General features: G+C 35.9%; 1 protein-coding gene across 1 annotated transcript in view; it reads left to right on the top strand.

Moving 5' to 3' along the window:
- Positions 1-12,575, top strand: part of ATP11A (ATPase phospholipid transporting 11A) — a 116,054-nt gene that overhangs the window by 46,159 nt on the left and 57,320 nt on the right. Inside the window, exon 3 of the mRNA XM_062514961.1 lies at positions 10,051-10,173. Coding sequence (XP_062370945.1) covers positions 10,051-10,173 — 123 coding nt within the window. The remainder of the gene's footprint in view (positions 1-10,050; positions 10,174-12,575) is intronic.

The following is a 12,575-nucleotide window of genomic DNA, read 5'->3' as shown; positions in this document are numbered from 1 at the left end:
AATTTTTAAAAATGTTATATATCTTATTCTGTATGTGACATATATGACAAATAGCTCTATTGTAAAATAATGGTTTTTTATGTATATCTAACTTTTAAAGCACAGCTAATAGCAAATGCTGATCAAGTTTTTTTGGTAAATATTTGACTGATTAATGTAGAAGTTCTTGAAAAGACTTTTGATGTTTGTAAAAGTACAGAGTTGTGAAATATTTATTGTACTTCAGATTGTTCAGTTGCAAGTATTTAAATATGTTCTTTGAGAGTAAAAGTAAATATTAAAAAGCTCACTGCATCAAAAGAATTGTAAAGTAACATTTAATCTTAATGGAATTCACATTTCTTAAGTGCAGTGAAAACAAAAGGGGTTCTGAAATCTTGGGGTTACTGGTGTCATAAGCTTCTTCTGCATCATGAGTAGGTTCACACATATTCCTGACGTGAACACTCAAAGCTATTGAATGTCGTTTATGCCATTTTATGAGTTTAAAATTCTTGTCCTTCATCAATGTAGGCTTTATCTGAAGTCAGATTTATGATCCTGATGCCTGCTAATTTTGGAAAATTTAAAACATCTTTACTGTTATGAGTGAGGATTGAATGTAGTACTTCATCAGCAACACCTATGTGTTAGTAGGTAAAACTGTAAAATGCAGTTTGTGACCTCTTACCTGAATCAACATATGGCTTTTTCCACTGAAATTCTTCAACACATGGTATTGTTTTGCAGTATAAGAGGAAGCAGTAACTTAAAATGTTATATTCCATGCATGTTTCAGTACTGTATTTGAATAGTGTTGTGTATATGCAAGGGGTTAGAAGTATCCTGAAAGTGTTTCAAATAGCTCCAGATAAATGTTTCATTAACCTTCTGACCATCTGAAATTAGCATCCTTCCTTCTATCAAAGCATTTGTGTGTTCACCAAGCTGAATTTGCATAACATGAGATTTGGAGCTGATATGCAAGAAAAAGCATGGAAATGAAGGAAAGTGCTAGGTAGCTTCTAGTGCTACAGAATTAGTCCATTATTCTGAACAGCCAAGTTATTTTTGAACTATAAGTTCAAGATTTCTTCAACATCAAGTATAGGGGGTGCTGGGGTTCTATTTTGAGTCTTCAAAAAGCACTCAAAACGAATTGCATATACGAGAGAATTTACATGTTACACTGCAGGGAGTATGGCAGAATATAATTACTCATAATAGGAAATTCGGCTATTAATATTGTTGTTTTGACTTATTTCTGGCCTTCCAGGCTGTTGATAAATTTACCAGTAATGCAGGAAGAGTTTGGCACTTGTACTATACCTGTTTACTTCTGTGGATAATTGAGTAGATGAATAGCCTGGCCTTAGGGGCAGTAAGTTCAGGATGAGCCTACATGAGCAAGATCTTTATTTGAAAAAATTGTCGAAACATGACGCCTGCCAGTTTTACTGAGGATTTAGGTTTCTCCTTATAGATGTGGAAAACTAACAGGTAGCAATTGCTTTAGTTGGACAGCATTCAGTAGCACCCATGTGGTAGTTTTTCTCTGTTTCATCTTGGGTTGTTTGCTTCTGCTAAGGCTGCAGCCTGACCTCAAGTGTGTGTGCTAGCATAACTACAGGTATATACCAGGAGACTTTTTTACAAGTAGTCTTTGTGTAGCAAAAAACAACCCCATAAAGGTGTTAGAGTCACTGTTCTTTAAGTAACTATAGTTCAGTATCAAGTATGTATAAATAATTAGATATGTAAAGTTATATAGATGTATGCATTTACAATAAATATTTTGGTGATTCTCCAGTACAAATATGTAACAAGCTTTAGATTATTATGGATGGAACAGGTCATGTGCTAACCTTTAGATATTCTTTGGTCCCTGACTTAGCAGCCTGCAAGACCAGCATTTTACAAGCTGTTACTTTTGTGGTATCATATAATATAAGAAGGTTGCCCCACCTTCTGTCTGCTAGAATAATAGCTTCACTAGCTCTGTATCCACTTAGGAATGAAAATCCTTTTGAAGTCTAACAGGCACTGACCATTAGGATAGTGAGTAGTTGCTACTTGGCAGTGAATTTGTTTTACAGATTTAAATGTGATGACAAGGGTTAACAATGGAGGAAGATGTTTTCCTGACATCAAAACTACAATGTATTTTTGTAGTAAAATTAGGAATAGAGGTCTGCTGCTCAGCTCTTGTGTCAATAGACTGCAGAATGCATAGTTAGCTGTATATTTTTTTTTTTTAATCCAGAGTTTACCTGAACAATTTAAAGACCAGAGAACATGTAGATGAGGCTTTTTCAGAACCGTTGTGCTTAGTATAAAGAAGAATGCAGAAGCCATGTATTTTAACTATCTTTGTCTTGGAATTCACATGGGAAATTTGACTCTTCCACTTTTGTTTGCTAAAAATCCTAGTGGAAGGTGGTATCACTCTGACTAGTTCTGATAATGTCTGATGGCAGAGTAATTTACTATTATAAAGCACATTTTTCGAATGTGTTCCCTTTTGAGTAATCTGAAGCTCCTATAAGAATACCATTTAGGCATGGATTTCATTGCATCTGATCTTGTAAATCTTGCCAGTGCATGCTGTCTCCATGTGCGTTGTGTTGTGCCTTGGAAAAGAATCACAACAGGTATTCTTGCTTGATTTTTCTTAACAATTTAGTTACTTCATTTAATAATTAATAATGTTAATTTAAAAGGAAGTAACTAGTGTGGCATAGCTGTGGGTTTATCACTTGCTTTTGAATGAATGAAAGCAATCTGCTGCTTCCTTCCCTCCATCCTTCTGTTTCTTTAGAATTTGTAAATACAATTTCAAAAAAATTCCACTTTCTGCCCTCAAAATTTTGATAGCTTTAGATTTTTTTCTTTTTGGATTACTGCAAATGGAAGTAGTTGTTGGCAACTAGGAGTAAAAAAGAAAATTCTCTGCATTCTGAAGTATTTATACAACTCTGAAAATATCTTTGTAGATACTCAGAGTGACTGGCACTGCTTGTAGATCTTAGTAGCCTTTAGTTGCCTTAAAAAATGAAATTGCTGTTTTATGGCATTTCTTGGCACCTAAGGAAGCTGTACATTTCCTCTGCAAATCTTAATTTCAGCTGTTGGTCTGGATCTATTTAGAAATAAGCTTGATATTTTAATTAATTTAAGTACTAAGGCTGTCAAATATCCTGTGTCTTATGTGACACTTTGCCTCCTAGTTTCTCTTACCATTGCAATTTGCAGGGTAGTTTTCTCATTTGCCTTTCTAATTGCAAGTGAGAGACTCTTGAAAGGATTTCCATGTAGAGGCTGTCCTTGACTGGACCTGGATAGAGGAGCAGGAGGCACACTGTGTCCCTGTCCCACTGGCAACAAGGGGCACAATGTGTCAGAACTGGTACATTGAGAGGAAGGAAAAGTGTTGCAAAAGCATTTTTTCCAGGTATCCAGTAATTCATGAACATCACAGATCTACTTTCTTACCATCATTGCAGTGATCCTGTGAAACTAGATGGGAGATTGCATATGTGGATGGAATTGGAGAATTTTGTCTCTATCACTTTTTATTGCTACTTTTCATGGAAATAAGCAGGGAAACTAAAGTTTGACCCAAAGAGAAAGCACAGACATCAGAAAGAGCTATACCTAATAGGCCAGTATATCAGCAGTATTTGGAATTCAAATTGACTGCTTAGAAACGATCTCAGACTTGCTTGAATAACTGAGGTGAGTTTTCATGTATGTGAAACAAAGAATTATTGTTACCATTTTTTGGAGGAACACACATCACTGACTTTGTCATCCAGGAGGTCAAATTATTCAACCATTCAAAGTACAGAGTGTGGGGAATTCGGCTAAAAATTATGTTCCAAACTGGGAATCAGAAAGGAGAATTAGACTGTCTTTTAAGTGCTATATTGCAGTGTCCCTGTGCCAGCTCATGTGACACAAATGGAATATAGTTTCATTAGGATAGCTTCAGAAATACTTTACACTAAGTACAATGCTCAAGGAGTCATGAACTGGAAGGCTGAAATAAAATTTGTATGAAGAACACATAACAGAAGTGTTAGGTATTTCACAGAAACTGGAACATTTGCTGTTGTGACAATGTTTGTTCTAACAGCTGTGAATTGCAGAACTTTGCATCACTTAATCATCATACTTCTCTATTTCCTCTTCAAAAATGTCACAAAAACTTATTTCAGCCTATTGCTATAAATGCATTTCCCCTCTGCATGCACAAGTCCTTGCAGGAGGTGGAAAGATAGATCAGAAAACCAGGATGCACCAAGTAAAAGAGAATATGGCTTGTTTGAGAAACTTGTGGGCCTGGCACCATTTTCTGTAGTTAAATTGTACCTGCCTTTGCTTCTAAACATTGTTTCCCTGAGACTAATAAAATAATCTATTTGCAGTTAAACTATGTTAATATATTTCTTTTCCCTCTGCATACACTTACATCCAATATTCTATGATTTGTAGGCAATTGACTGGGGAGGGTTTTGATTTCAAATGTTATTTCTAACAAAAATCATAATCCAAGGGTTTAAAATTCGTTTGCTGGAATGAGATCCAGTAATATTCTGTGGCAACAGGTCCCATTACGAGTGACCCATAGGAAATGTGTTAATTAGTCGTAAGTTTCTGGGAGAGAGTTATTCTGTTTTTTTGGATTTGGTTGTTTTTGTGGTTGCCTCTGAAGAGCTGCATTTTTGTTTTCCATTAAAATAGTTATTTAATGGCATATATCTGTGACTTGTAGGTGAGTAGAATGATTTACTTTCTGTTGACAATGTCTCATATTGAGGTAGTCCTTTTTCAGAATATAAAACCTGATATAGGGTATTGATCTGATAGTTACATGAGTTCTTTTATCTGTGCTATTCTATGTTCATGAGAGAGATGACCATTTGAACAGCTTTCAAAGTTATGCTCTTCATTCTGAGCTTGGCAAATTCATATGAAGGGGTGGTATAATGCTGTGAACATAATGCAAAGTTCAGGTGCTCCCTATAGGTTATTTGTGAATTGGCCTATCATTTGAAATCTAAGTTCCTTGAAATGGATGAGAATTTCACTCTTTATCTCCACAAATACATACATACGAATTAGAGACTTTTTCTTTTGCAAAAGTGGACTGTTTAAAAACTTAATCTATTTTAGTTAGCAGTTTTAAGAAATGTAGATTTAAAAATTATTATTACCTTAGATGGATTTTTGTTATCTGGAGACAAAATCTACCCTTAAAAGGACTGGATTTGGAAAGATGAGGTAAAAATCTGCACTCAGTGCCATTGTTTGCAAAGGGAGATGGCTGCACCTATTCCTGCAGGATGGTGTCAAATGTGAAAGAGCAGGTACTCAGTACATTTGACAAATGAAGACAAAGATGAGATAATATGATCTGATAGTGCATAAGGATGGTTTCCTTACAGTATTAGAAAGGAAAACACCTTTTATTTCTTCTCATTTCAGTGAGTTAGAGCTTTGTGATAGTGGAGTTGTTTCTCTTCACTGAAGAAAAAAAAATGGAAACTGGGAGCCTTTAGTGCAGAGATGTTATAATACGTGAATGTTTTTTCACACTGTGCACTATTAGTTCTTCCTGTAGATTCTGAATGATAATGGCTTGTCAGTATCTGTTATCCTAAAACTCCAAAGTGGTTGAGCAGCTGTGTGTTTAGTGTGCAGTTTTAATAGTGGTGCTAATTGCTTAATTGACATCAAATATTTGTGATTCAGTAAAATACCAGGCTGTTAGGAAAGCCGGCCTCTATCCATGTAAAGTACTTGTGTGTGGAGGAATGGAGTCCCAGCCTGGGTGAGCAAGTCTATAGCTGATGCTGAGAATTTGTTGCTGTCACATCTGTGGTTTGAGTGCACTTTTCCTTTTAATCAAAAAGCATTTAGAAAAAAAGTAGAAGAGAACACTGTTCAGTGAAATGTACTTAGAGCTTGGCCAGGGCAGAAGGATTGAGTTTTCAGCTGTACTTAGTGTTTGAGTAGTGTTTGTGTTCATATTATTTACGGAGAAAAATATAATGTTGAACTGAAGATTGTTGCTGCTACTTATGCCTGAGTTAATAGTTCAAGTAGAGAATCAGGAAATATCATTCAGTGTTTCTGCTGATTTCAAAATCATATGTTAAGTCTCTACTAAAAATATGTGAAAAGACTTAGAACCTTTCAAGGCCAATTACTTTTCCAGTAAATACCACTAGCATCTTGCTATCATCCTTTTGCTGTTACTCATGGAATACGAAGCCCCTAGTCTTTTCAGGCAATACATTTGTGTAAATTAAGTCTAGATAAAAATTACCAGAGTAGCATGAAGGTGAATATCAAGCTAATTTCAGTTGGATTTTTCTAAATCAGAAAAAAGTAGCTGCAGAAATACTTAAACTCTTAAGGTAAAATCCTGTTAGCTGTTTCTGTGCCTTTGTCTTTTGCTGGTCTTTGGTTGCTGATGCTACTTGAAAGAGTAAAACTATATAACATTTCATTGGTGTGTCATTTAAACTAGGTCTCAGTACATTGAACTTTGCACTATAAATAGAAGCAGATAATGCTAAGGTATATTTATGGTTTCTTGGACATATTCTTAATGGGCTTAAGCAATGGAACTTAAAAAGTGAATATAGTTATTGTTCTGGCAATGGCGTCAGACTGCTGTTTTCAGTGACTGTGGTGTCATTCTGTAAGTTGTAATACAAGAACACTAAAAGGACTGTCAGATCAGGGTGTTTTGGCTTTGGAGGTTGGCATTACAGGATGTTCAGTTGCTGCAGTTTGATTTGTCTATGTGGCTCATGTCCTGACTCACAGTGCTGTTCTTCTGAAAGTATCTTTTTCTGCTTTGCACAAGTGAGTTGCCTTGTTGCCATATTGAACAGTGCATGTGCCTTTGTGCGTTGCAGTTCTGCCTCACTGGCAAAGAGAGCCTTATTCTTCCATGCTTAGTTTTTTACTCTTGGACTGTGAGTGGGTTGGAGGTTTGAAGTTGTTAAATTAGGTTGGTAAAGTGCATTTATTTTCTATAACCTATTAACATAGTGAAAAATAAAAAATGTTCTGTGCTAGCAGGTAGTTTGTTAGATGTGGTATGTGGTGTGTATATATATATATGTACACATATAGTATACATTTGTGGTAATTTTATAATTTTGTGATAAAACCAGGTCGAAATAAGCTAATAGAAGAAATGGTCTTCATTTTATATGAATGCTTAAAGTACTGCCTTGCTTTTGGGATACAAATTCAAATGGTTTGTTTACACAGGGGCTATCAGACCTGTAAATATTGGCAGTAATGGCAGGAGAATACTGTTTAGAGCTCTGTCTTCTGAGGCTCATAGGTAATTTCAGAGGCCTGTTTTAACTGAGTCATGATAAAAACTCAATGTATAGAGTGAAACTTGAAAAATATTTTTTTGAACTAAGAGCATTGTCAAGCTGTCTTGGACTGGTTTATAATAATTAGGAGAGGACTTGTCAAGCTGGGCCTAAATAGAGGGAAGTAGAGGCTGAGGGATTTTGTCTTGGTTTTCAAAATTTGTGTGCCATTCCTGTTAGCCTTTTATATAATCGTTTCTGAACTTAAGCACTTCACTTATCAGAAGTAATCTTTGTGTTGCTTTTGTGTCTGGAATGTCCTTAGTAATGAAAAACTAAAAAATGTATTGCAGTTTGATGTATTATACCGGAATATCTCACATTCCCTTGCATTACTAGGAATATTAAGTGGTGCAAGTGACAGATAATTTATGTGCATTGTAGGTTTGGTGCACTGACAAGATAAAATAGGATTGTGTACTGATAAAATGGTAAAAGATACTATGCTTTGTAACTGCCGTAGAAGTAAGGTGGAATATGGAAACATATTTTACTTCCTTCCAAAATGTTTTGGCTTGCTCAAAGAATGTTACCTGGCCTTCAGAAGTGGGCTGGCTGAATGACACTTTACTTTTTGACAAGTCCACTTGATGGTAAGGGAGAAGTTGTCTGACTGGAAAGTTAATGCAATTTTTATACCCACCCATGTCCTAGTTTCAGGTCTGTGCTAGATGTGGCATGGGAAAAATGTTGTGTTTCCATTCTGCCTGAACCAGGGGCAGTTACAGGGCTTAGTGTAAGCCCTGACTGGGGGCCATTGGTGTGTCTTATGAGGGACTTATTTTTACCTCCTTTGTGAGCAGCTTCATATATTGTATTAAGTGACTCTTTCAAGTTCTTGGAAGTTGAATGACACACAAAAAATAGTGGAGTTTACTTTTGGTTTTAGCTTTATGCCTAGAATCGCAGTTTTGTCCTTTGGTATCTTCTGAACATAATGCCTTCATTTTTTTTCTGTCACATGTAAGAATCAAGTAAGGATTTTGGGTCCTTTGTGTCTGCCTCTAGTATCTACTTCTGGGATGGCAGAAGTTGTTTTTCTTTAATCCTTCCATTTCACTTTATATTTTACTTGATGACTTCTCCTCAGCTGTTTTGTGGTTGATAGTCTGAGTCCAATAGGTTTTCTTTTTATATTTTTGATGTTCTCTCCAGCCTCGAGAAAGTCATGTGCATCAGAGATAATTGTTTTATTAACTTAACTGCTCCAAGTCTGCAGAGTATTGCAAGGTTTTATGCGTCTATTCCCAATAAATTATGTGGAAAATGACCTTCAGCTGTGTTGCACTTAAGGGCAGTGGAAAAATCATAGATGAAGAAAATATTAGGGTGAATTTTTTTTAAGCTTGAGAACTAAATTTCATTTTAGGCTTACTTGCCAAGTGTGTACTGGTAAAGTAAATGGACCTATAACTATTGACATTAAGACTAGCTAGAAAAGAAGGTTCCATGACTATATGATTAAATTCTGTCAAGAATTGCACAGATGCATCCAGTTGCTTTGGGGAATGATGCTTTGGCTGTGCAAACTACCAAAGTTACACTATTTGTTTGGGGTTAATTTGCTCAGTGTCAGTCTGACAGCTCACCTACAGAGGCAGATAAGCACCAGTGCCCAGGAGCACTTTCAGGACATATATAATGTACTAAATGTAGCTATTGAAGATGCAGGAAATAAGCTTCCCTTTAATATGGTTAAAGAAAGTATGTGTAAATGAATTGCTTCAACATGAAGCTGAGGTTTTGAGTTTAAATTAGGACGTATATAAATTACTCTAGATTTGACCATGAGATGATGCTCAAGTTGCTGATGCCTAGGCTTCTCCAAGTGTTAGGAATGTGCTCTGTGCTTCAAAAATGTTTTTCATAAGGTAGGTGTGAGTTAGAATGTTGACTAAGGGATGGTCATTTTATAATCAATGTCCTCCCAAAAAATTAACTTTTAATTTTAAAAATTGGTTATTCTGGTTTTGTGTAAATACTTTTCTACAAAGTACTAATTTTGGGGAAGCTATAGGTGTGATGGAGTTTGATGTGAATGTGAAAATTTGGCATACCTACTTTTTTTTCTACAGCTTTCATAGAAGAGGAAGTACTCTGAGTTGACAAGCTGAGGCTTCCTGGCAGCCTAAGAGTCAGTCTCAAAGCTTGTTCATGTGTGGCAAAATGATTACTACTAGTATTTCAGGAGACCAGTGTTTCACTTTGCTGCAAATGAAATTCTAAGTTATGGCTTGCTAGTCTAAAAAAATGGCAAATATTTATTATATATTAAAATATTTTCATAAGCACAAATTTTTCAGTGGTGAAAAGAGTAGCAAACATATAAATACTTAACTAAATACCTAATTTGGCTGAGAGTCTTAAACCATTTGCCCTTTTTTCAGTTATAACTGAAAAAGTCAGAATAGGGATTTTCATGGATGCTCTTCATTGTGTTGTGGGAAAGTGCAGTGCAGTTAAGGCAGAATTTTGACATTTGACTTGGTTTGAGGTGTTTTGGTGGTCTTGAGCTGATACTCACTTGAGAAAAGTGTGATGGGTCAGGTGCTGGTGGCTGTGTATATGTTGATGGTCAGGCATATGATTAGTTAATTTAACATGTGACTCATGTTACTGCAGAAATAGTGAGTGAACTGACACAGTAACTCTTTTTTTCCCCTTGTAGTGTGCTGGAGAAGAGAATTGGGTGGACAGTCGGACTATTTATGTTGGGCATCGTGAACCACCTCCAGGCGCTGAAGCGTACATTCCACAGAGATTTCCAGATAATAGAATAGTTTCATCAAAGGTACCAATATTTTCTTTCATTCATTTAGATAAATCAGCTCAAGTTATTCTTTGTTTTATTTCTTTCAAGATTTTTCCTAGGCTTCCTGTGTATGTTTTCCTTTCCACAACCAGCAAAGGTAAAATGGAGATATCTCAGATTTCTTCTTGAGAAACTAATTGCTAAGTTGCCTCTAAAATGAACAGAAATAGAATATTTTCTCCCATGTTTTCTGTAATACCTAGTAGTCTTTGAGTAATAATGAGCTTTTCAACAAAGAAAAATGCAATTTTCATTTAAGGCAATCCTGAGGTAAATAAAATCTTCCTAAAGAAAGACAGCATCCTTTGTACTCAAAAGCAATACCTCAAAGTACTAGAAATAATTTAATTTGTTGACCACTTGGATTCATCATATTCTCCCCACCACAACAGTGTCATTCCCTTCAAGAGCTCCTACTGTTTCTGTGAGGCTTTTTCATGTCTTTGTTTTTCACCTGAAAGTGCATCACACTTACTTCTGGTAGCATAATACATTTGTGCTGTTTAGAAGCCTTCCAGTTGTCCCTTGCCTCAAGTAGTAAGTTTTAATGTCCATAAGTTCCAGCAGCGTTTCATGAGCAGTTAGGATGTTGGTACTTTCCAGCTGGCTTGCTCTACCAAAGATTTATACTGCAGTGGCATAGAAATTTGAATGCTTGCAGGTCATGTATGGCTAACAACTCAAGAGCTCCCAAGTTTGCAATATACTTGGATTTTAATCTTCACGAGCTCACACCTTCAGCTAATATGAAAGAATCAATTCAAAATAATATCTCCTTTACTGAGAATTTCTTATTGAATAGTGTCTCAAATCCCCAGTCGTTTTAAGGACCTTGGTAACATTGTGTTCTTAAGGAACTGAGTGGTTGCCCTCATGGCCCTGAACACAACACATAATGAAAGCCAGACTTTTCACAAATGGTGTGTCAGTTCTCATTTGAGATTTTCTATTTACTACCTTCTTACCATACTTCATTCAAAGAAAGCATACTAAGAAATAGCATAGTATTTAGGCATCTTTAATTAGAATGCTTGAAAGGTAAGGTAGATAAAATACAGATCAAGTACATTTAGACTGGTACAATGGGAAATCCTGTGCTCTACACATTGATTTGTATTGCCTTTTGATTAATGCAAATATTTGTACTCCTGTCACATTTTTCTTATTTTTTGATCTCATCTGAGATGTATAAAGCCATTTAAGTTACTGCTGATACTTTCTTGAAATATAAAAATCCTGTTCGACTATGCTTTGACATCTTTTTGTGATTATCAAGTTAGTGGAAGTTGCTTTGCTATGCAGAGCAAGATTTTAAAATATGACTTAAACATTCATTGAACTATGGAATCCCTGCCAGCTATTAGTAAATATGTATGACTTAACCAGTTCAGGACAGAGGTTTCACTATATTTTTATTTGGATATAAAGCATATTAAGTTAAATATTTTAAATGGTAAACTATTTAGATGTGAACTGAATCTCCAAATAACTTTTCATAAACAACAAGTATTAGTGGAAACACACTTTATATATACTTGGTGTTTCTGAGTTTTTCTGTTTATTGGTTAAACTTGCCTCATTTAAAAATTAAAATGTAGGTTGTCTTTGTGAACGTAGATACAGTGGTAATATTTCAGGAGGGAGCAGAATTCACGTAAGTGCTTTATAATATTGAGCAGTTCCTTAGAATGCCGAAAGCTGTTTTGATGACTGTTGCCTATATATGAGAACTTTCCATGCTGTCCCTTTCAAGTAAACTCTGTTATTCCCATGCACCATCCCAGACAGCCTGAATAAGGCACCACTGTGACTTGACTAACATTCACTCTGGCTCTGTAAGCTGCTACCTCTTACCCTTTCACCTGTCCCAGTCCATTGCTCGCTGATGAACCCTCTGGAGGGGGCACCTATTGCAGCACAGGGAACATAGACATTAATTTCCTACTAAATGCTCAAATGTGCAGAATTAAGATGGCAAATCCATAATTGTTAGAGGTACCTGCTTCAAGCACAATGTATAATGCTACCTCAACCATGAAGGATACTTCCCCTCATCTTTCATCAGCGAGACAGACACTAACTTTCAGCTGGGCTTTTATAGGTGTTTAGTGCTTATGTAAGGTGGTATATGATTGCTCTTCAAGGATGAGGAACTCCAAATTTCTGAGTACAGACTTTACCAATTTATGACAAACTGAGTTTCTAAAAAGGGTGGTTTAAAAGCATGAGCAAATGTCATCGATTAGTCCATCTCTGTGCTGCTTTACTCAAAAATGTCATGTCATAATGCCCTGATAAAGACATGAGCTTGCAGTAATATGAACCTTAGACTGATCCATCCAAAGGTGTGCTTTGCTGTGCTTCACTGGAGGCTTCCTGGT

Source organism: Cinclus cinclus, chromosome 2 (assembly GCF_963662255.1).
Source record: "Cinclus cinclus chromosome 2, bCinCin1.1, whole genome shotgun sequence".
NCBI lineage: Eukaryota > Metazoa > Chordata > Aves > Passeriformes > Cinclidae > Cinclus > Cinclus cinclus.
The sequence above is the reverse complement of the archived record's forward strand: the minus strand, read 5'-3'. Positions and strand labels throughout refer to the sequence as shown.